This window comes from Drosophila tropicalis, unplaced genomic scaffold (assembly GCF_018151085.1).
Source record: "Drosophila tropicalis isolate 14030-0801.00 unplaced genomic scaffold, ASM1815108v1 contig_413, whole genome shotgun sequence".
In the NCBI taxonomy this organism is placed as follows: domain Eukaryota; kingdom Metazoa; phylum Arthropoda; class Insecta; order Diptera; family Drosophilidae; genus Drosophila; species Drosophila tropicalis.
The window spans coordinates 702,000-727,750 of NW_027172877.1; the positions used below are offsets into that span (position 1 = coordinate 702,000).

General features: G+C 37.6%; 1 protein-coding gene across 1 annotated transcript in view; it reads left to right on the forward strand.

Moving 5' to 3' along the window:
* The first annotated feature begins 708 nt into the window (after nucleotides 1-708).
* Nucleotides 709-25,751, forward strand: part of Tmtc2 (Transmembrane O-mannosyltransferase targeting cadherins 2) — a 42,975-nt gene continuing 17,932 nt past the window's right edge. The window contains exons 1-2 of the mRNA XM_068285636.1: nucleotides 709-1,246; nucleotides 8,637-9,113. Coding sequence (XP_068141737.1) covers nucleotides 9,019-9,113 — 95 coding nt within the window. The 5' untranslated portion in view covers nucleotides 709-1,246; nucleotides 8,637-9,018. The remainder of the gene's footprint in view (nucleotides 1,247-8,636; nucleotides 9,114-25,751) is intronic.

Below are 25,751 nucleotides of genomic sequence, written 5' to 3' on the forward strand. Positions count from 1 at the left end.
CCATGGTGTCCTTTCCTGTGCACAGTGCGTTATTTATGCTTTGCTTTTAGCATTTATTTTTTCTTTATTTCTTTCTCTTTTTATTTTACTAATATAATATTTATGTTCTTTTAAATAGTTGGCAAAATGCTTTTGGCGGTTCTGTTAAAATTTAAAATTACGCGCTCTGTTACTGACTGAGGGGAACTTTAACAGGGACACTGTTAACCGTTTCGCTTTAACTGTTATACAAAAGGTTGCACTGTTATATATAAAGGGACAGTCTGTTAAGATTAGCAGGGACAGCGTTTACAGTTGACTTACTCACAGGATAAAAAGGATTATGCAGTTTTATCTAGTATGTCCTTAGTAGAACTATGTTAACAGCCTTCGCTTTAACAGTCAATAACATACAAGTTAACAGACCCCTGTTAAATATTTCTCCTGCTGCCCCCTAAGCATTCAATGTCCTTAACACCGGATAACAAAATTTATAGCAAATGTCAGGAGTTTCTTGCGCCATTAACAGTAACATTAAACTGTTGCATTCAGGCAGGACTTCACCATGAAATGTCCTTTCAGTTGCCCACAGAGTCTTCATTCGCAGGCGAAGAGTTCGTTCTGTTCATCGTCGGTATAGTCGTTATCCTTCGTCCTTGCGCTCTGACCGCCCGAGTATATAACAACGAGTGCGCCAACTATGTCAATTCAGTCTTCGTTTTGCCTCTGAATCGTGCGGTTAAAAGCAACTTCTAAGCTCAAAAAGAGGGATACAAATATTTCAAAAGAAACAAAAAAAAAAAAAAAAATAAAATCAAATAGAAATAAAAAGAAAGAGGAAAAACACAAAATAAAAACAAACGTAAAGAAAATTCTGCAATTGCAATTCGATTTGAAGGGAAAATAGCGTTGCCTCGGTTCCGGTTGCGGCTTTGCCTAAGAGAAAATGTGGCAGCATTTTCAAATAAAATTCGTCTAGATTCGCATAGCACATTGTTGGTTCTAACGGATTATTTTTTCATTTCGGAAAATTGGAATCTTTAAAGCGAGCAAATTTATCAGAGTTTCTGTAAATGTGCGTGCGTGTGTGTGTGTGTGTCTGTGTGAATGTGCGTGCGTGTGAGTGTGAGTGAGTGTATTCTCTGTGTGTTCGCTTTACTTAGCTTTCGGGCAAAATCGGGATACATTTCCGTTAACTGCAATCGCTGACAAAAAAAAAAAAAAAAAGCCAAAACGAAAGTAAGAAAAGTGACAAAAGAGCGAAAAGGCAAGTAGAATACATAGATGAAAAAGATGGCAAAATCTTTAACTTTTTTTTTTTTTTTTTGTTGTTTTGGTTTGTGAGAAAATCTTTGATTTTCATCCCCATATCAGTTCAAGAATAGAAAATTTCGCCAGCATAAATATTTGCTTAACAAATATTTTCATATGCCGAAAGGAAATTTTCTATGCAAATGTCTGGGCAGAAAACAAAATAAAATAAAAAAGGCGAACATAAGAGAAAAAAAATTGAAATTAGATATAAAAACGCAGAGAAATTTAATTCGGTTTAAGGGTAAACCGCGCATTTTCGGCTAACCCCAAAAGCCGCCAAGGCATATTGTTGTTGTTTTAGCTACTGTTCTTATTCTTCTTTTGCTGCTGTTTGTTTCTGTTGTTGTAAGCAATTGTGGAGGCTTTTCCGCTGCTGCTGCTGCTGCTGCTGGCGCTGCCATCCTGCCATATGCGGCCCCAACCGCAAAACTTTTGAATTTTTAAGTGGCAATTCGTGTAGCCTAACAGAGAGAAACGCTGAGAAACGTTGGCACAAAAGGCCGGGTGAGGGCAGGAGCAGCATCACAAGGACTTTTCCCTTCGTATTTATTTAAATTTCCTGGTTTTTCCTTTTGTTTTTGGTAGGTTACTTTTATTTAGAGCTAATAATGAGATAAAAATACTTCATTGAAAATTCTCATTTTAGTTTAGTTTGTCATTCGTTCATTCAGTCATTTGGGTATGCAAATTTATTTATTTTCCCCTCATTCAATTAAGCTAGTGAAAAGTTTGCCTTGTTTTTTGTTGTCTATTTAGTCGTAAATGAATTATATGTGTAATTCAACGTCATTAGAGAGTGATTTTGGACAAGTGTTAAGTGCTTTGTTTTGTAAATTATTGGCAAAAGTAAACCAAATATTTAAATTTATTACAAATATTTGGGCAAAGAATCTTCTCAACTCATCTCAAAGTTTTGTTTTCTTTAGCGATTTGGAAAATTCGAAATTTAAGGGCAAATATTCGTGCAAATTTTGTTGAAATTCCAAACGAAAGTTGGAATTTTCAAAACGTGAGCAGAAATTGAAATATTAATAGAAAGAATTTGACTGTGCAACATTAAAACAACAAGTAAAGTTCGTGGAATAAATTTCTTACCTTTATTAAAAATGTTTCTCAAAAATAAAACTCTAAAAATGTTAACAACAAATTCACAGTTTAGTTTTATCGAAAAGATAAAGAAACAAAAGATTTTCTTGATAGAAATAAACAAATAAAATATTAAAAAAATAAAATGATAGCTCTAGAAACATTTCAAAACTATTTCACAAAGCAAATTAAAACAAATTTCAAAATAAAATGAAATTTGAAAGAAAAGAAAATTTGATTACTGATTATTTTTAGATACTTCTAAGTTTTAAAAATGAAAATTGTTGAAAGAAAGTGGAAATAAATAATTGTTAAATTTTACACATTTTATCTAATGCATATTTGTTAGATTTTCGGATACAATGTGCAAGTTTGAAGTGTTAAATAAAGCATTCAATGAGTAACTTTCGATTTTAGACTAGTTTATTGTGAGCTGGGTTCCAGTTGCTGTTACTTTTGCAGTTGCAATAGAGCTTTATCTTCGTTTTGGTAGTAGTATAATAAAAGTGCAACTTTGTCTACTTTTGGCCCAGAGGCGACGCCAGCTGTTGTATAAGTATATGTATGTAGGTACATATAGGGGAACTTCTCCCTTCTCTCTAACCTTGGAGTGCATAAGCATGTGCATCAGTTATTCGTGTGTGTGTGTGTGTGTATGGAAGAGAGTAAGCATAACCACAGTGTGCAACCACAACGAGAATACACATACAGACACAAATGCTGTATGTGATCTAGCGCCGTTAGCCCTTTGCCTTTCTCGCATAGTTTTCTGCCAGTGGGAGGCGAATACGGCAACAGCTGTTGTTCCTACTCTACTGCTGAGTACACTGACAAAAAACAAGTATCTAAGACATATTCTCGAGAAGTAACAAATGCATTTTTTCAACCTACCAATTTCCTATTTGCTTAGGTTTTTTTTTAAGAATATCTCCAAATATAGCATAGCATACTTTTTAGCTTGCATTGAAAGATTATTCAATCTTTGATGGTTTTGCTTAAGTGCAGTCTACTAAATGCAAGCATTGTTCTCATACTTTTACAAACACACATACACACACAGCCTCTTTGAAAACCTGCACATTGAAGTGTGTGTATATTTTAGTAAGTGTGAGAGTGTGCAGTCAGTTCGTGTTGGTTCAGTTGGGCAGAGGATCTGCGCTTTATGCAAAACTAACTTTTTCCATTATTTTCTGTGTGTTGCCGCCGCCGCTACTGCTGCTGCTGTTGCTACTTCTTGTGGTTTTTATTTATGGTCTATTTTTGTTTTTCATTTTTTTGGTTAGTTACCCTTTAGACACCACCCAACCACCGACCCTCTATCCACATATATGTATGTACTACCACCAGTTAGCCCTAAACTCCCGTTCCCCCGTTTTTATGTAAATAAAAAGCCAACTGCAAAGTTTTGACAACGCAGCAGCAGCAGCAGCCGAATGAAAATTGGGTCGACAAAAGCGAAATTTATGTCGCAGCCGCGTGCAAAGTGACAGCGAACAAATTGCCACGACACAAACAACAACAACAACAACAGCAAAAACAGCAACAAGATGAGCACAACAAATCGCCATGTAAAATATATAGAAAATGCCGAGCAAAAGTTGTCTAGCATAAACCAACTTTCACCTCGTCTCCTTGCGTCCTGTCCAGTCAACATAGCTAATCAACTGACAGCAAGCTAGTTAACCAATTTATCCTATTTCCAAATTAGTGCACAAGTCTACGATTTCAATTTGCATCGTTTCTGCATTGATCTAATAACTAGTTCAACAATTTAACAAATTTTTTAAATTGATGACAAGTTTCTCTTCTCATGACTTTGTACTGACATTGACAACTTCTAATGACTTGGCCAGGAAACTTTTTTTGGCCTTTCAGATAGGCAAATAATAATTGATTTTGAAATTTTTATTTTCGATGAAATTGTTTATTGAGAAAAACATTTTCATCAATATTTTTGATTAAAATTTGAAATTCATAACATGCTCAAAAATCGATAAAAACAAAAATCATTTTGCTCTAAAATGAAAATAAAATAAATATTGCTATATTCCTAGCTCAGGCATGAAATATTTAAAGTTCTTCTCTATGAAATTATGCAAAAATATTTGAAAATTGCCCAAATAAGTATGCTTGGAACAATGCATTGCAATGTGTGCCCAGAAAGCTATGCTATGTTTTTTTTAAGTGGATTTTTTTCTACAAAATTTAGATGAGAAAGTTGGAATATTCTTTTAATTAAATGTTCTAAGTGCAAGTTATTAAAAATAGATTTAGGGAAAAATTTGTACGAAAGTAAAGAAAATGATGGCGAAGAAAAAGTGTTAAGCGCCAGACGGTTACCCGCAACAATAACAAAAAACAGCAAGGGGATTGCAAAAATTTGTTGCCTGCTTTGGGGGGTAAAGTTTTTGGCCAAGTCCTGCGACACGTCGGAGTCACCAAAATGAACCTCTTCTTTCTCTCCTCGTTTCTCTGTCTTTTTCGTTAAGAAAAACAAAAAAAAAAAAAAGAAAAACTTTTGGGCATCATTGTTGCAAAACTGAAATTGAAGGAGAATTGTGGGAGTTGAGGCCAGTGTCAAGTAACGCAGCTAACGGCGGCAGCAGCAGCAGCAGCAGATGTTGCAAGTGTGTCATTTGGCAGAAGCAAGAGAGAAGCAGAGGCCAGAGAAGTGAGAAGAGAAGAGAAGTGTCTTGTCCCTTTAATTTACCATTTTTACATGTTTTTGTCTTTTCTTTTTGGTAAAAATCAAAAAAAGTTGTGCCACCAAATTTATGTAGATGAAAACCCTTTAATGTGTGAAGAAAATTAGAAACAATTTATTTTAAATTTATCCCAAAGCAAACTATTTAAATAGTTTCCTTCTGTAATCTTGAGAGAACAACTTATGGCAACTTTGGAAGATTTACATATCTCTGACTACCTGAACACAATTCGATTTTGACTTTAACTGTCATTGAGTAATGTTGGAGTCAGTTTTCTAGTTATTTTTTTATAGAACGATCAGCAAAGGCATTTGATAATGAATATTTTGCTATATTAGCTGGAAATTCCATTAAATGAAATACTAATCAAAATTTACATATTTTGTGGATGGATTTAAACTTTGAAAATTCACCTACGTTAACACACACTCATATAGAACACACACATATACACACACTGGCTAAAACTTTTGCAAATGTTTTGTTTTTTCGTGTATTTAATGTTGAATTATTTTCATTTTTGTATTTTCATACTTAATTTTTCTATTCGTTGAATAAAATGTGATTATTTGATCAACTTTCGTTGATAATTATGGATTATTGAAAGTTTTTGTTTTGAATTAATATTGAAATAATTTGTTAATGTATAAGAAATGCGCCGACGAACAGGGAAGGGGCGACGTGAAGGGAAAACAAGATAGAATAATAATAATTGACATGGAAAAAAAGGGGAAAATCGACCGCATTTGTGTTTTTGCATTTGTCGGTACATTTTATCGATATGTTATGGTATTATGTACATATATTTATCTGAATAGGTGCATTTGTGTGTGGTTGTGCTAGAAATTGGGTTAATTAGTGGTCAGTTTTGTTATGTAACTGCCATGCGATGATGACCTGACATAGATAACCCTTTTCTCTTTCCCATTTTCTTCTTTTCTATTTCCCCATTTCTGTTCCCTCTCTTGCTATTCACTCGGGGAATTCACTTTTTCTCTGTGACAACATCTCGATGTCACCCATTTCCCCTTACACACTTTGTGTGTGTGCCTGTGTGTATGTGTGTGTGTGTGTCTGGCAGTAATGAACTTTTATGCGTTGTCATTAACTTTTATTGTATACTATATCTGACAACACCCCACTTTCCCGCACTTTGCCCTTCACTGCACTCTCCTTGATATTCTTATCGTTTGTTTGTCTGTTTTTTTGTTTTTTGTTTTAATAAATTTAAATCATTTGTTGCATTTATTTTAATTATGCACACAATTTAAAATGCATTTACGGCTAGGCGCAGCTTTAATGTAGAACCTTGATAACAGGGTGATCCGGGCACCAGGACACCTGCATTGTTCGTTTATTTAATTTTATTTTGCTCAGAGAAATTCAATTATTCTGGATGTGTTTTTTTCCCCATCTTTTTTTTTTTGTTCGTTCAAAATGTGAGCCGTGAGCCACGAGCCTAACAACCAAACCAAAATTACAATTTTTACCCCTGACATAATGTGTTTTCATGAAATTTTTATTCATTCGCTTCTGCTGCCTTTTAGATATATGTACATATATATATATACATCCCAGACGTCGCGACATTGCAAACAAAAATTCTTTTGGTGTAATTTCATTATTTCAATGTTTTACTTGGCTGAATTATAAATGAGGCTTTCCCCACACCCCCATCTGGAGAGAGTCCTGGCTCTTGCGTTTTAGGTCCTGTTTATAGCTAGTCATATGGTGGGCGGCCTACTTCTCACTCTTTGCTTACACTCGAAAAACAAGTCTTAAGTACTAGACAAACGAAATCTGGACAAGATGGCTGGCAACATGTGGATTTGGGTATACGTCGATCCCTTTGTGATGATCACAAACCTTAGTCTAGACTAGACTAAAGCCTTTCCAACTTTATCTAACACCATTTTGAATAAAGTTTCACTTCATTTTCAAAAACTGTTCTCAATGTTCTTCATGTTTGAAAGTCAAGGTCGTGATTGACTTTGCTTAGCTTAGTATTTCTCGCAGTGCATGTTATTTCGAACAGATGTTGGGTTATACAAATTTTGAGAGTTCCCCCAATCCTCTGCCGCTTCCTTAGGAGCCCGGACACACACACACACACGCCAATTTTTGACATTTTTTGAAGGGGGGGCGTTGGTGTTAGGTTAAAGGCAAATGTTTTCAATGAGTTGCTGTCCACTCCCCTTCGCTCTGGGTTTCTCCACTTTCTAGCCACTGCTTCCTACTACCTACTAATGTTTCTCGTACTTCTCGTTTATAAATATTTGATAATGTATAGCTGTCAGTTAGCCGTCCAATTGAGTGATTTCCATTACACCAAGAGCCACCCAGCCACACAGCCATTGGCCCGTTTTTTACTCACTTCTCTTTTGTTGCTGTATATTTTTATAATTTTTCACATTTCATGGAGCAGCTGCACTGGTTCTCATAATGCAGGTAGATGGAATTGAAGTGCCCTGCCATTGACATACGACTTCTGTTTCTCACTCTGTCTGACTGTCTGTCTGTCTCTGTGTCTGCTTGTCTGACGCTCGTTTTGACAGTTTGACGTCTGGCGTTATTGTTGTTGTTGTTCTTGTTGCTATTGTCCTTGTTGTTGGGTTGACATTTTGACAAAATGCTGAGCAAGCGACAAACCTCGTTGAAATTGAATATTATTAGCGTCAGGTAATTGCCTTGAATTTGGGGCTCCATCCATGAATCTCCCCTTTCTGTCTGCCTCTTCATCCTGTACCATGTTCCTCAATAAATTACACATATCATGTAAGGTATACACACGTTATGCGTAAGGGTCAACAGAAATAGAAAAATTCCTTTTAAATTTAATAGAATGTTAACCTTTTAAGTTCACCTGAGCTTGAAACAAACAGTCTATTCGTTCATTTCTCTCTCTCTCTCTCTCTCTCTCAATCATTTGTGTTCAAATGCAATCTTTAAGCTCATTAAACCAAATCATCAATTCTATAACTAAGATATCCTTTTTCCTTTACACGAGAATTGGATTCATTTGTAGGGTTACCAATAGAAATGCGATAACGTGTCTGAAGTATATTTGCCATTTAGAAATTACATCTTTACATGTGTGTGTATCCTTGAGGCACTTCACAGATCATTTGTTTAGGGACAAGGCTTTATGTACCTTCTAAGACTAATACTTGATTGATGAAAAGTTTTAATTAAAGCCATAAGTTCTTATCATTCAAGTTGAAGCTTTTTTCAGGAACTTTTCTGAGGTTTTTTCGGAAATATTTTTAACAGCTTGAATTTTGCTTTATTTTACTTCATCCACAATTCAAAGCTAATGTTGAAAAAGGATATATAAGACTCTGGAGAGGCATTCTCTTATTAGTTAGAAACAATACACAAATGCTTGTGAAACTGATTTTGGCCATATTTATTTTTTATTTTTTATTGTAGGTATTTGAAAAAGCGTTAACATGGACTTACTTTACGAAATGTATTGTGTCTTATACACAAACTGAAATGCCTTCTAACTAACCTTCTCGACTTCCCTTTTCTCTTTCTACGGTTTACTTTCAGGCTTTTGGAGAGCATGTGGAGCTAGGCCAAAGAATGCAAATAAATAAAAAGAAAACTCATATAAATTACCCAAACGAAAACGAAAAACCCAACACATACACACACATCGAGACACCCACTTACACATACACATCACACATACAAACACATATACACATTGAAAACCAACAGAAAACCAAACTAATTTAAACAACAAAATGCATAAAAACCCACACACATATGGCCAAGCCAAGGCGAAAGCCTGAAACCAAAATAAAATCACATAAAATGCAGCAGCAACAAATTCTGCCGAAATATATAAAATATTTAAACTAAACTAAAAGGAAAAACAACTAAACACGAAACGTACATTTCATAAGGAAAATTCTCCTGGAGAAGGAAAATGCCATCAATAGAACAGCATCAGCATTGGCTTCTGCCTCTTTCTGGTCTCAAAATGTGGGCACAAGAGGCGTGGCTCAGACTGCATAAATCAAAGTAAGTTTTGCGGGGGGGAGGAATGGAAATCGAATTAATTTAAAGCGAGAAAGCACGAAGCAAAGTTTCTGGCTGGAAAAAAAAAAAACCCATAAAAATTGCATTGAAAAATACGAAAGCGAAAATAAAAATGGAACAAAAGGTAGAACAAGCGCAACAAGAGCAGCTTGAAAAAGTTCATTATTTCAACAGTTTTCTTCTTGTTGCTTTATTCTATTTATAAATATTACCAATGGCAAATTGTGGACACAGTGTGTAGGAGTTGATTTATTCTTAGGCTTAGTTGCTACACAAAAATAACCATCCGAAAAAACGTGGCCAGGATCATGTCAGAATGCATAAGTAATCCATTAAGTCTTTGTAACTTTTCAGAATCTTTCTTTCAGTCAGCGGATTCGGTGATTCTCAATAACTAAGTAATGATAGTGATGACTCGTGAACTAAACCTAATTCTAAATATTAAATACAGTTCGATGAAATAATGCTTTAATTAACTATAAAATATAATATTCTTGTGGAATTGATGGCTGCCAAAAATTACATAAATGAAAAGCCATCAAAGTGCTGGCTCAAACCCCAAACAGTCGCAATGGAAAGAATAACAAAAAATATAGACCAATGCCAGTTCTGAACAGTGCCACAGCTGTGATAGCCACCACTACCCACCACACCCACTTTTGCAGCCATTACTGGGTCTAGGTACATGACCAGCATCAATAAGTTCTTAGTGTGTGCCTCAGAGAGCAAACTTCGAGCCAAACAGCTGCTTCTGCTGCTTCCATGGGGCTGACTGTGAAAATGAGCAAAGAAATTTATCGGGTCGCAGTGACCCTCTCTCTCTGTCTTCACCATCTTCATCTCGCTTTCTCTTTCTCTTTCCATCCAAGTCTTGTCGATAATCACTGCGACGAGGACGACGATGAAATCGAAATCCCATGCAGTGCAAATTTGAGGTTAATGCACAAATAAATCTGCCACAAATTGAAAGACATCAAAAAAAAAGAAGGACAAAAAGTATGAAAGAACGAGAGGAAAAGAGAATGTTAAAACCGGCTAGGCACGTAACAATTCTGGTCCCACAAGGGCTATGTCGGCAAAAGGGGGGGATTGTTGTCTTGAAAATAATAATTATTAACGCTCAACTGCGTCTCAATCAACAACATTTTATCTGCTGCTTCCAGTTTTTCAAGTTTGGCAACAGAGTTTTTTCTTTCCTCCAATGTGTTCTTCTGTTTTTTTTTTTTGCCGTTCTGTGACAGGAAACCGCTAGCCTAGATATCTCGTGAGCCTCTGCTAACTTCCGATTTCCGTCGCATGCTGTGATTGAGCCGCTGTTTGATTTCCTGTCAGAAGGCGCCACCAGCAGGCCTATGAGGCAATAGGCTGTAGAAGTGCTGCCTGCCTGCCCGCCTCGTTGCCTTACAGCTTGACTGTCTTTTGATAAACTTATTACACTCTTTATTTGTCCAACAAGAGGGGAAAAACCCCATGGTAGTCGACAGGGTTGTATCCAGGGTTGTCAAGAAACAGGAAATTGTTCATCCATTACCTGGATCCTTGTAGGCTAACAAAAAGTAGTTAGTTCAAGATCATGTGTTTTTATTGATTGTAATGTCGATCTAAGTCAGTTTTAAGAAGGTTAAACAAAGAAGAAGCTAACTCATATAGGCTTTATATGAGGGTTTCTTATACGTTATTTAAGGCTACTTTTTAAGGCGAGCTAATGAAGGATTATAAGTTGGGGGTTCTCTCGTATTGTAACCATTTCAAAAACTGTTTGAATGCTTTTCTAACTCTTTGACGTTCTAAAGTTTGTAAATCTTCTAAGGCTTGTCTGATATGCTCATTCAACTCGATGGTATTACAAGTTAGAGGAGGCAATCGTCTTTGGCTTGTTAGCCACGTGTCGCTATTGTGTTGCCTATTTGGAGTCGGTTAAAGTTTTGGGTGTCGCATAAAGAGGGTTCGAAAAGTGATATAGAGGTGGGTTGGGAAGCGGTTTTGGCACAACCCATATCCCGCGTCTAGCTGTCTGCGGGCATCAATGTCAGTGATTTATCACAAGGCACAAAACGAACATAAATAAACAAGAGACAGAGAAAGAGAGAAAGAGACACGGGAGACAGGAAAGAGACCTGAAGTCGACTCATGGTTTAGCTACTGGCTACCGAGTTGTTGTTTTCTCTCTTTCTTGCTTTTTTTTTTTTTGGTATTTTTTGACAGTGCGTTGCTTCGATTTGCTTTACGCTTCACTAGATTTAGTCCCCCAACGCCTTTCTCTCCATCTCCTTTACTCTGCGCGGTGTGCGTGTGTGTGTGTCTCTTCTTCTCCTTCTCTTGCTCCCAGTTTCCTTTTCATTTGACGCTTTGTGCACTTGACTTCGACTTTGGCTTCGATTTGCTTCTGCTGCTGCCGCCTAACGACCCTCATTGTTTGACACTCGGCGTTGATTTTTGAGAACGGCGCGGCGTCGGGGTCTCCCTTTTTGCTGCTCCGGCTTGTGCTCCAGCTCCTGCTTCTGCTCCATTTTTCGTTATCTTCCCAGATAATGGCGAAGAGTCTCGCGCGTTTTTGTTGCTGCTGCTGCTGCTACATTATTTTCACTTTATTGAAAACTTGTAGCCCAAAATTGATTTTCTGCGTCTCCTGGCGGTTGCCAACCTCGACGACGGCACATTCCAACGGGATTTGACATTTTTCCCGTCTTCTAGCAAATTTATTTCGCATTTAGTTTGAATACTTTTTCCTTCTGTGGTGGTCGTGGTGGTGGTTAAATTTCGCATACATTTATTTTAAAGACTGTAATTTCGTTTTATTCTCATGCTAATGCTTCGGGTTTTCCGGGTGAGAAGTAGGCGGACGCAAGGTAGGTCTGAGGGAAGAGTTGTAACTTGTGACTTGCTTTTATTCTGTTTTGGTTTCTCATCATTATCGCCTTTTTACTCCTCCAACGTTTTCATATTCTTTCACACTTTTTCATTTAAGAACAATACGGAATTCCTAACGTGCCGTGCAATGCGTGTTTTACCAATATTGAGTTTATTATTAGACATCGATATTTGTAGAGAGCAGAAAATGTCACCCTGCTATGCAAATTCATGCTAACAAAAGATTTCGGATCAATAAAATTTAATATTCTTGCTTCTTCATACTTTTAAATACAATGGACTAAGCCCTTCTCAGTGCTTTGTTTATAGTTTTATCCTGTATACTCAGAATGGACAGGTATGTTCACTTTAGCTTTAGGTTGACTCTAGAACGAGATAGTCAATAAGAAAAGGACATTATTAGGAATGTAACTGATTCTAAAACGAATATAAATATCTTGATATCCGATTGAAATTTTTAATTAAATTACTTAAGTATGTAAATTCAAAGTTCGGGAGTCTTAATTAGAATTTCAAGAGTATTTTCATGGTTTTCCACTTTCTTTGGCAGTGGTTTTAGATTTTGTTTTTTGTTGTAGAATATTTTATTTAAATTTCGCCGGACCAAGAATAGAACAATAGAAGCAATCAGTGCTAAAAAATCAAATTCAATTTGCGCATATTCAGCATTTTTTCCTTTAGAACCTTTTGTTGTTGCGAGCGACTACAAATTTTTTGTGTTTTTTTCCGTCGTTTCTTTTTTGAATTTATAACAACAACAAAAAAATGCTCATCTGAAGATGTATAACCGACTAAAGCATACCCTGGCAGATTATAGAAAAGGGTGTGAAAAATCTCCCTCCTATCACTTTATCTGTTTTGCCATCTCTAGGCGACCGAATTGATTGGCATCGATAATACAATATTGCAGGACTTGTAGACTTTCAGTTGATCTTCACAGGGTAAACAGGGAAAAGAGGATGAAATTTTAAGACCCGTACTAGTCAAGGACAACCTGAAATGTAGAGCCAGAGCAGGGGAAGGCCAGGCAAATCATAAATATTCCCTGAATCAACAGAATATGATGAAAATCCATAAATCATTGTAAATGTACGTATGTATGTGTGTGTGTGTGAGTTTGTGTTTTTGGGTGGCACGGGTTGCGGGTGGCGGAAGACGGACGACGGAATGCTGTAAACTGAGTTGAGTTTTGGATTGTTTTGAGAGAGCAAGGATTTCAAATGCAAATCAACTGTGTCGAAAATAAAAACTTTCGCTAACAAAAAGTGCGCAACACAATCTCTCCGACCCAGCGTTTCTCTGTTTCTCCGTTTCTCTCCTCCATCTATCCGTAGCTTACTCAGTCTCAAGACTCAGTCTCAGCGAGACAGCCAGCCTCAAACAAATAATGAAGACGAATGCAAACAGTAAAAGACCAAGGCAAATAACATAGGAGAACAGAACGGAGCAGAACAGAACGGAGCAGAGCAGAAGGCAGAACAGGCGACAAGTGGGAGGAAGAAGTGAAACTGTACAAAATTTAAGCAAACAATGAAAGGAGTCGTGAGTGGGCGACTCGAGCATTGGGGCGGATAGCGAAAGGGGGGAATGGATGGATGACAGAGAGAGAGGGAGTGAATAAGTGAGCGACATGAAGAAAGGGAGGCTATCCCTTTGTTGCCTTTAATGCGATAATTTCATGCGCAAGAATTTAATGGCAAATTATTTCAGCTATTTTCATAACGGTTCGCTTTTTATTTTTCTTACGTTTTTGGAATTTTTCATCCTGCTTCGAAAATGTGAAACACACAAAACTTGTCGTCCTTTTCGTGTACCTATTCTCTGTGTGCCAACAGATAACAAGCAAAAGGAAACAGACTGACAATGAACGCCAAATCAAATATGCTCGAAATAGTGTGGCTGCATATTCCAAAATAATAAACGGCAAACTGCGAATTTTTGGTAAGAAACGATATAATCTATATTCTAATATTATACCAGTATGAAGAGAACATTTAAATGTTGGTCGGGATTCCTTGAAGGCGGGGTATTACCTAACAAATTTCGTGGATTAGTGTGGCAGCCTATTTAAAGGACTTCAAACTTTAAACTACGTAATACTATTCAAGATTGATCAGTTAAGTTGGAGTCTCATAAAACTAATCCCATTAATGTTGAATCATCACAAAATTCTTTCTTGTGCCATCCAAATGCTGTGAACAACAAAGATTAAAAAATTCTAAGAATGAAATGGCAATAGGAGTGGCAGGAGACAGCTGAGGCGCGAATCTGTTGCAACAAATGTTCAAATGCAATTTAATTGTCTGCAGTGATTTTTGCTGCTGTCCTGTGCTCCTGAACTTTTCACGTCTCTGAACCGTAAAATTAAACAATTGCAGAGAGAAATAGCGGTAAAGGAAGGTGGCCAGCTAAGCGTAAACCAGATGCTGCCAACTTGTTGATGGACAAATTGTACAAGGCCTTAAATTTGGTTTCCTTTCCGGCTTCCAGGGAGTGGATGTTGTATGCATATTAAAGCCAAATGCATTACGCATTGTAAGCACGTGCGAGAAGGCAAAAGAAATAGGTGGAAACGAAATAAAATCAAGCAAATTTGCGCAGCTGACGGACACAACAGTCTGGACGAGTCCTTTTGGATATCCCCTAATTTTCTTCTTCTCGTTGTTCTTTCTCTCTCTCTCTCTCCCTCTTTCTCTGTCTAATCAGATCTGGTGTGAAAACGCGGCCAACTTGTCGCCCATAAAACTTGAAATTGAAAAACTTTTAAAGTTTAAACTCGAAATGTCTACGACTAAATTTTTGTCTCTCGCTCCCTCTTTAATGTTCTCGACCTCTGAGTGAGTGTGTGTGTGTGTGTGTGGGTGTTTCGACAATTTAGACAAAGGCCAAGCCCAAAAACCCTAAAAAAGAAAGAGAGAAAAGAAAGCAAGTCGAAAGTCGGAACACTTTCGGCTGATTACAAACGCGCAAATGATGCGTGTCTAATGCGAGAAAGCTTCGAACAAAAGGCCAAAAGCAAAGCAAAGAAGGCAAAAAATGGAACTAGGAGTAAACCACAGTGAAGGCAGACAGGCAGGCGAAAGGCTAAAGGCACCAAAAATTGACTTGCCAAAACGTATTTTTAACATATGTACACTTTGAGAAAAGAGTTAACCAAGAAGAGGACACACTTAACTGTTCTTTAAAAAGATTAAAGAAGGAAATTTTAAAGATCGGAGTACTCAATTCATTTGATTAACTGTTAGTACAAATTTACTAATCGATTCTAATGTTTCATGCAAAAAAATCGATTCTTATCTTATCTAAAACTAGAAAAGTTCATTTCAAGAATAAAAACAATAAATTTCGAGAATCAATAAAGAAAAGTATAAACAAAATTTAAATTGACTTTTAAACTAGCAAAAAGGTTTCATTTAATTTAGCCTCAAAAGGGATGTCTAGGGTATACACTGACACAAAAAAAAGTCAGACCTTTTCTTTTAAATTTTTCTGGTTTTTTATATATTAGTTAGAAATGAAGTTCAAATAAATAAAACACTGAGAATCTGTGAGATTTGCTTATATAAAGCAGTAGCAAAAAGCATCTTAAACAAAATTTTGTGAAGAAAAATCAGTATTGAAACATTTTGCAGTGTAAAACCCACATGACAGACAATTCCCACAAAATGAGAGAGACACAATCTGCTTGGGTGAAAAGCAGGCAAAATGGTAGCCAGCTGCCCATTTTTTAATAAAAATAGAGAAAGACTGACGACTGGCAAACGTTTAACATATGCCAAAGCCGGTAGACAGAAAGACAGACAAATCAGCTAACATAATGGCAGGAGGGGCACTGTGGCAAGTGAGAGGGAGAGATAGCAGATACATAGACAGAGACAGAGACAGACACTGAGACGCTTCCTGAAAGCGACGACGGCTTGATATTAAGCTCCACTGAGATAAACACAGACAGCACTAAATTAATTCTGCTCAATTTGCATTAAAATATATATGCGAGTAGGCGAGACTCGGTCGGAGTTGGTATTACGTCCCAAAGTCACACACACACACAACTTCTCTTCCCCTTCGTCGTTTTGGTGGTCTGTGGGAAAAATTATGAGTGAGTGTGTGGCAACATTTTAGTTACATCTTTTGCTGGGTCTTTTGCTTGCTGCTGCTGTATCTTTTATTTAATTTATAAGTCATTCAGGCCACAAACTCACCTTCGTGGGGCATCTTTTTGTTTTGCTTCTTATTTTTTGGGGTATTCTGTTTTACTTACTTTGGCGGTCACATTTTGAAAATATATATTAAAAACATAACGGAGATGAACCACAAAATGGCGAAATATATACAAATTGTTACGCACTTTATGAAATGCCAAAGAGTCGCAAAATTTGTGTTTTGGTCTCAGTGGATTTTGTTCTTTGCCCGCTGCCGTCGTTATTGTCTTTTACATCATTGCTTTACTTAGCATAAGTACACGCAGAAACCAGCAACAGCAACAAGAGCAAGAACAAAGCAACAACAAATTGCTACCGCTTACCCCCAACCCAATCAAATCCGCCATCTCCCCAACCTTAACCAGCAAATACCCAAACCGAACCGAACATCCCAACTCCATTTCAGTCTCCTGGCTCACAATTTCTGCCCAGAGGCGTAGATAATAAGGAGGCCAGAACATCGGGGTCACCAAATAATCTAAAGCTTTTAATTTCAAATATATTTAATTGAATTTAAACGAAATGTTGGTATTTTCCTTTAAAAAATATGCCTTTATACTTTTACACCTTTTCTACTTAACCCGAAGAGGGGTCAGAAGGACGCCTCTGTTAGTTGGTTGCTGTTATTTTGGTATTTCAAGCGCCGCATGAGGCTGAGACACTCCGTGTAGGACGTCGTAGCTTCAGCTTTAGCTTCCGGACGCCTTTTTGCCATTGTTAACATTTATTTTTATTTTATGCACTCCACACCAACACCGACACTGCCGTCCGTCTGCCCGAGCCCCCCACGTCCTGTGCCTTGTTCTCTTCATCGCCTTTTATCTGCCGTGAGCCACTCTCTCCTGTCTCGCCCTTGCTTGCCATCTCTCTGTGGGCGCCTTGAGCTTCAAATAAGTATGCACAGCACGGGGGGGACGACTCCGACTTCGACTTCGACTCTGACTACATCCTCCTTCAACCGCTGCCAGTTACTCCCGTCATTCTCCGTGCTCCAATATTCTCTTCCCACCATTCAGGGTTAATATTATTGACTGCGTGTGCGTGCCAAAGCCAATATTTAGCTAATGGTCTTCATATTTTAAATATTGAAGCAGCAAGAAGGGGAAATACGCAGAACTTTTCTTTTTTTTTCTGCTTGTTGTTGGTGCCAAAATTCGCTTCCTGTAACTTTAAGTTCACTTAAAAGTGTGAATCGTTAAAGTCGTTAAAACAAATGCGTGTGAATTCATTTCATTTGTTTTTGGTTTTCTGTTTTTGGTATGCAAAATATTTAAATTAAACTACAAATAAACAAACGCAGCCACAAATACACACTCCAAACACACACACACACGCACACTCGCACACACTCACGTAAAATGCAATTTCATTTTCCCGCCATAAATTGCCGTCAGAGCATGTGGGAAACTTTGGCCCCATTATTTTATTTTTATTTATTTTTTGTTTTCTTTCTGGTTTCCCCCTTCGTTTCTTTTTTTTTTTATTTTGCTCTTCCTCCCGAAATTTATTTGCAAATGTCACGAGTCCTGCAATGGCTGAGGGATAGGGCTGAAGGACGAATGGCTAGGGACATGCAGCGGTGGCGTGTGAAAGATAAAAGTAAATTTGCTATATTATTTTGTTGCAATAAATATTTAAATGGCAGAATTGGTTTATCTTTGACGCTTGAGCAAATGTTTCCAAATGTTGGCCAAGACCTAAAAAAAGCCATAATGTAAATGCAACATTTTTTCATTTTTGGACCAAGTGAATTGAGTTGAAACACCAACACATTACTGTCGAGCGAGAGAGAGTGAGGGTGAGTGAAACCAAATTGACAGCACTCCATAATGATCGACTAATGTATACCCAGTAGGAGTGACTATTTAGTGTGAATTGTCTCTAGTCAGAAATGGCCATAAAAGAGGAGAAACAAAACACACTTCACACACAAAAGCCGAACGAATAACTTAAACTGGAACGGAGCATTCAACATAGCTCAAACGATTTTCAAAATCGGGGGCATACAATATAGAGAGCATAGTCTGCCATGAACCAAATACGCGAAACGCATTTGTCCCATGCTGGTTCCACTTTAGTTTGATGGTGGCCCGGTTTAAAATTGTTGTTTTTTTTTTTTGCCGCCAAGTGAGCAACAAAAATGGTATGTGACATTCATTCCTGGCAACTGCTTCCCACCACTCACTCTTTCTCTCTCTCTCTCTCTCTCTCTCTCTCTCTCCATCGCTGTTGCATACACATCAAGCAAACGTCCATACGTGGCAAACAACAATTGTGCACTCGAAAATCGTAAAAATCGTTAAATCGCAAAAATCGTTGCGCCTGCAGGTATGCAATGGTTACCAATGCTCTTCTTTTTCATCCCACTTGGCTCCCCTGCTTCCTTCTGTTTTACCTTCTAATTGAGGACCGTCGGCACATTCTTGTGCATACATTTTAATTTGTTTACTTTTTGGCCTATAATAGTGGTCTCTAGGCTGGGCGCCCCCCCCTCGCCCTGCACTCTGTTGTGGTGCCAGTCACGGATAAAGTTTCTAAATACATTTTTACGTGACTTGGCGACATCAAACATATGATTTCTATGTTAATGCATGGATGTATGTGTGCGTTGGAGCAGAGGAATGACCGTCGTTCGTTAGCATTGTTTCTCTTCTTTTCCACATACATACATCCTGGTGATATTTCCAAGCTAATTTCTCAGCACCCGCATACGGCAAGTGAAGGACTATGGCTTGGGGTTGGCGATGGATAGAAGCTGAGTGAAATGAAATTTCCTGCCTGTCTACATTGACACTGATTTCATTTCACATTCAATAAGGAACGGAAAAACGGTAATGCAAAACGCGGCATTTAACACTCTTTTTTCCGCGGGCAAAGCAAAACGTAAACCAAATCCACCCACCGGAGCAGGCCACACAAAGCGGGAGAGATCCGCCATCCAACGAACCATTCACTGAGTCAGCCATATAAAATGCCAGCCCCTATAAAATGCTTACAAAATGTTGTTTTATATACCTATGGGAAGCCTTTTTGTCTCTCTGTTCAGCTTGCCCCCTCTCTCTGTCTCCCATTTTGCAATCCCTTTTGTGTGTGTGTGCGAGTGTGTGTGTGTGCTTTTGCGAATTGCATTTTACATGTGACACACGTGTGCAACAAACACAAACCCAACATCGCTCGAAGCTATAGCGGCGGCAGCTAAAGACGGCGATAGAAACAAACGAGAGGAAAGGTTTACCATGCAACCAGATTTCAGATTTCAGTCCCAGTTGGGGTTACATGGATTCTTTAACTACTCTGAATGCAATTAGGAATTTAAATTCTTAGAGAAAGAATCAAGGAATGAAGAATGTTTGGAATGATTTTTTCCACTGATATCTGTAATATAGAATCCAGATAAAAATGTAGTTCTTATTTAATGTGAAGTTTATTTTTCAACAATTTAACTCAATACTATAATCAAACATATGAACTAACTTTTCCTAATTCAAAACGAAATTTCTATTCTGATAAACGATCAGATCAGAAATCAATTTCGATATGAAAAATTTCGAACTATTTTTAGTTTTTGAAGATTTTCTAAAAATTTCATTAAAACCATATTGTATTAAGGGTATGCAGAAAAAATCATAAATCGCTTTTACCGTCTTCTCTTGCGTCTGTGTCCGTCTCTCTTTTACCATCTTGTGTGTGCATTTGTGTGCGTGTGTGTGTGTGTGTGTCAGCACTCATTAGGATTAATTTTCCGGTTGCAGCTTGCAGAAGAGACACACCCAGTAGATGAACGAAAGGCGGAGGAAAAGGATGCGCTACGACTACGCTTAAGTGTTGAACGCGACGACAGGCTTTCCCACCCGCCAACTAACCAACCAACTATCCGTCCGTCCGTCTGTCCGTCCGTTCGTCTGTCTTTTAGCCTTCATCTCATTTAACAAAAAAAAGAAAAAAATGTTTATACAAAAAGAAACGGAGAAAAGTAAAGCAGGAATAGTTAAACTGCATAAAATTTAATCAAGAGCGTTGAATGTCAGCCCTGGCCCTGGATGGAGAACAGAGCAACGACGAGCAAAATGACATTTTATCATCCAAAAGGTGGGCACACAATAAAATGAATACGAGAGAAACAGACATAGAGAGAAGGATAGAGAAAGAGTAATGGAGAGGGAGACAGAGATAGCTACAAAGAGAGAGAGAGAGAGACAGTGACATAGGGAAAAGGAGGGGAACAACCGACAACCATTTTGTGTGCACCGAAGGATAACCTACATTTTACTTTACAGTTTTTAGTTTGCCTTTTTTATGCACGTCTCCATGGATGTGTCTGTGTGTGTGTGTGCATGTGACCAGACTTTATATAGAGTCATCTGTCTGTATGTATGTGTGGGTGTGGGTGTGTGTGTGTGTGTGTTACATGGCAATGACAAAGCAAAACTTTCCAATTAACTTTGATTAAAAAGTTGCCCACTATCGCCGCCCGTACAATGTAAACATGAAAAATTTGTTTGAATTAAACTGCAGCAGCACAAGGCGAAAGATGTAACAGAAGTGGTGGAGGTCAGTCAGTGGGGAGGGGGTGTGGATGGGTGGGCGGTGGTGGAAGCGGGACTAGCACATAAAATCAATTTGCAATAAAATCAGTAAGTTGTATTTGTTCAGGTCAAACATTGTGTGAAAAAGAGTAAAGAAAGAAAAAATCGGAAGCATACTTTCAGGAGTTTTTGGATGGACTAGGATCTCGACAAACAGCAGCGAATGAAAGTACAAACAGTTTTATTAAGTCAGTTATTCCCTCTATATAGGGAGTAGATGTAATGCAATATATAACATGTTGGTTTGAAATCGAATCAATTACATACTTTTAGGGGCTTTGATTGCAAAGTTCTGGGATAACCTAAAAAAGTAAACTAAATGATATATCGTTATCGTCTCTGTGCAGTTCTCTGTGACAAATGGCAAATATTTCACTAATTTTGTCTAGTTTCGAAAACAAATGAAATAAGCGCATAAACGCATTGCACAACTCTGGATTATCATCATCATCGACGTCATCATTATCATCGATGCCGGCCACACAGGCGACTGATTGTGCCTCAAAACCACATCAACCAGCTGCCTTGCCTCATCAACCACTCGCATCCCTCCGTTGTCTACCCACGTATTCAAAAGCCACATGATACACGGCAATGGCAACAATTGCCGGCTCTTTATGTGTCTGTTATTTGTTCGTTTTACATTGAATAAATTTGCCATATTTGTTTTCATTTCATTCACTTAAAAATGTTGCATTGTTTGCCGCACGGGAGAGACAACCACAGAAGATAGTGATGAGTTGGCGGAGTATTCAAATGAGTAGGCAAATTGTTAAAATAATAAACTAAAGATAAGTGTGATTCTTGACACAGATTAAATAAGTAATTCAAGTACACAAAGTACTACTTAAACAATCAAAATTAATTTAATCATCAGACACATCTCCAATTATTGCCAGTAACTATATCTAAAATCAATTAAGTAACTACATCAGATAAATGATCTTTGAACTTTTTGAGTTTTTATTGCTTACAAATATCTCAACTAACCCATTATCCACTCAATCATTCAATTGAAACCACACAAAATGGCACATTCAATTACATAGCTCAATATAGAAAGATTTGATACTTTTAGATACAGGTAAACCCGCAACACTGAAGCATCATCGGCAACAACAGCAGCAGCAATGGCACTATCTAGCAGCATGTGGCAAGTGCCACAAAAGCTTCTCCCCTTCATTTTTCCATACAAACCAAACAAATTGGGCACTTTTAGTGTACCAACCCGCACATGAACGAAAATTGCAGCCAAAGGAGACGGAGAGTATGCGGAGGGGAGTGGTCCTAAAAGGCAAATCTGTTAGTTGGACAATATTGCAATATGTGTGGGTGAATGAGAGTGTTTGGGTGTGGGTGTGTGTGTGTGTGTGTCATCTCCAAATGGAAACAAGCAGCAGCTGTTGCCGATGCTGCATGTGTGGGTGGTTGTGGGTCAATACTAGAATCAATCGAATTGAATGATTGATAGAAATGTTTTTGATATACATTTGGCCATCTGCTGGCATATCGATCGATCGCTGGCAACGACAGAATCACAAAAAAAAAGAAGAGAAATAACATTACCCTCCATGTGTGTTTGCATGCGACTGTGCGAAAGCGCGTGACAAATTTTTAACGCACTGACGCCCCATTCGAATTTTATGCCGCCGGGCGAATTTCGTCCTACATGTCCCGCTCTCGCCTTCTGTCTCACTTTCTTTCTTTCACCCTCGCTGGCTGTGGGTCTATAGGTAACTGTCTAATAATTTTGAAACCATTAAAAAATCATAAAAAAAATGTTGGCCATGACGCATCTGTTCCAGGCTTTGAGCTCAGAAATGCTTTTCCCAGAATCGGAAGCCCAAAATTTAACGACGTTTTTGATTTACATATCTTGAGCGGAAAACTCTCCAAACTCAATTTTAAATATTTAAATTGTGTCATTAATATTTTGAGGATTTTTGGAAACAATTAAGTTTTAACCTCTTAAAATATCTAGTTTTGATGTAGGTCCTTGCATTTTCGCTTTCTCATTGGGTTCAAGTAATTCAAACGTGTGTGACCAGACCTAAATCCACAAGCAAATTTACAGCCAAATTGTTTAGTTTTGTTTTTTGTTTATTTTTTTGGTTGCAGTATTTTATGCAACGCTTCATTTGGTTGGCTATATAATGCGAGGGTTACCAAAATAGTTTGCATTTTCCTAAACTAAAGTCAAGGACATGTAACTAGATGTGTTTGTGATCATTGTCTAGATACTAGAATACCTATTTGTAAAAGAAGAAACAAGTTTTACATCTCACTTTGTAAACAAAAGCAAAATATTGTTATTCCACTTAACAATTTCCAACTTTTAACTCCTTTCATAAATAGTTTTTTCAAGGACTAAATTAGAATTAAATTTATTCATAATAACTGTTTAAAAGTTAATCGACTCGAGGTATAAAGAGGTCTAAGTACATTGATACTTAATTCTTAGTTCCATCATTTTATTCCCCTTTGTTTTAGGTTAAACTAACCAATTGTTAATTCCATTGCCTTTGCTTGGAGCTTGCTAAAATTTGGTAGTCGACCCTCGCATTTAGTGTTTATTTTATATTTACTTTACGTTTTCACACTCCACCACAAGCTGGTGCCGCGTGAGTTGTTGTTATTTGTTTGGTTGTGCATAAATTGTGGTGTGAATGCGCTTTCATTTCCATTTCCATGCCCGTGACTTTCCTGTGCTGCTCCTTTGCCATCCTTTTCCACTATCCCTTATCCAATAAACAACGTGACTTATCACATTGCGTAACTTGTGATTTAATTGGATTTATATACACGTACGTTCATTTTTATTACAACTGCACTTCCTCCGCCAACCACCCGACAAGCCAGTCAACCTCGGTGGCTCATCATCCACCTACTAGTCATTCGACTCCCTCCAACTGCTCGTTGTGCAATCGGGAAATCGAAATCGCAATCGCATCGCCATCGATTGTGGTTGCGCAAAGTTTTTAATTATGTTTGCGGTTAGCAATTGGATTTCTTCTCAACGCCATCAACCAACGCTCCACGTTTATACAACCCTGTTTGTACGGGGACACATGATTGGCACGAACAGTGGCGTCTGACACACGTGCCAAGGCCGCGCTTGTCCCGATATTAATCGATAATTATAATTTAATATATTTAAAATAAAATTTAACTAACAAATCCATAGAGAAAAACTTTAACCATTTGAGAGTATTTCTGAAACTAAAATTAAACATAATTTTGTTGTTAGGCTTCTAAAATCAAGGCTGAGATCGAGTGGATAGTGGTGACCCCGACGATAAGTAATTAGTAGTAGTAGTTGATCGGCTGTTTAATCTATTTCTCTTTGCTTTTATTTTTAACTACGCCAATGCTTAACAAATTGATTTGCTTAATTATTTTATATGGTCTAGTTGATTGTTAATAAATTTTATAATTTTTATTTTTACTGCCATCAATATTTTGGCTTACAACAAATTTTTAAAGAGTTACATTTGCCTATGCGGAACTTTATATACCCTTCCATCTTTTGACGTAAATATTTTCCAATCTCTTTAGGATAACAAATGGGATAATATTGACATCGATTATATATCGTAATCTGATCTTAAAAAAACGGGTTTTAGCTAGTCTTACCGACATACAGACCAAACATTGCCGTTGATCAAGAATATCATCTCAGTTTCTAACATTCTTTGCCAGGGTATAAAAATTTGTTAAATATTCCATAACAAACTATTTAAATGTGAAACTAAAAAGAATGAAAACCCCGAATGAGTAGATAAATACACAGCGAGAAAGAGAGAGGGAATATCGTAAATATTTGCAGCAGCAGTGAAAAGTTTTCCATAGTTAGACCAAATCAAATGGCCGCCAACATGGCGTATGCGTAATTATAATTATGTAATGCAAACAAGCAACGCGCATACAGAGAGACAGAATGAGAGTGGGATAGATAGATACTTATACACACACACACACACACATGCGTACACATGTCATTTTAATTAGCATATAGAGAGCAGCAAACATACTCACACAAACACACACACACACTCAGTAGGCCAGACTCGAGACTCAATTTCAAGGCACTTGGCATTTGGACATGCCAGTTATAATTGTTCAACAGGCTTACGCAAATGGCTAAGCGGCCAAAAGAGGAAGTGCTGAGGGCGTGGGTAGGGGCAGGGCGGCAAGCGGGTAATTCCACGCGACAGTTGCGCATTCAATTAACGCAACACACACACACACACACACACACTTATACACAGACACACACACAAACTTATACGAGCGAGCATAACTAGGCCATTTTATCGACAAGTTGTACATTTTGCTCGACATTTTTCGGTTGCGAAACATTTTCACATAGCAAAATCCACAAATTTTCCCTTTCAACTTACCGCCCCACCCGATCCTTTGTACTATAGCTATGTGTGTGTGTGTGTGAGTTAGTGTACATAATTAAAGCAATTCACAGTTTGAGCATTTAAATTAAATTAGAGGGGAGGTTCTCATGGGTTGGTTTGAGTTTTGGGTGAAATCGTTTCACTTAAAGGCGCTTCACAGAGAGAATTTGCCGAAATTTGTTAATTGACAGATTGCTAATTATTACCTAATTATTATTTATGTGAGTTACGGCTACAAGGTTTCGGTCTCTACTCTGAAGTTTTGGGGTTCATTGATTGATAACTTGATAATGGTGACCCCGACGCGAAGACATTAAACTCGTAGTGGAGTTGTTTTTATATGGCCAAGTAGAATTTTGTTCTTTCCCTTTAAAGCTCAATCACATTTAACCTTAAACGTCTGATATTTTATGACTAGCTTAATGTGAAGTAATTTAACAGCTGATTGAAGTTATCTGTGAGCATCCAGGTGGAGTAGCAAAACGGCAAGTCAAATATTCAAATGTGTATTTCGTCCAACTGACTATAAACTCAAAATAGCAGGAAGCACAGCGG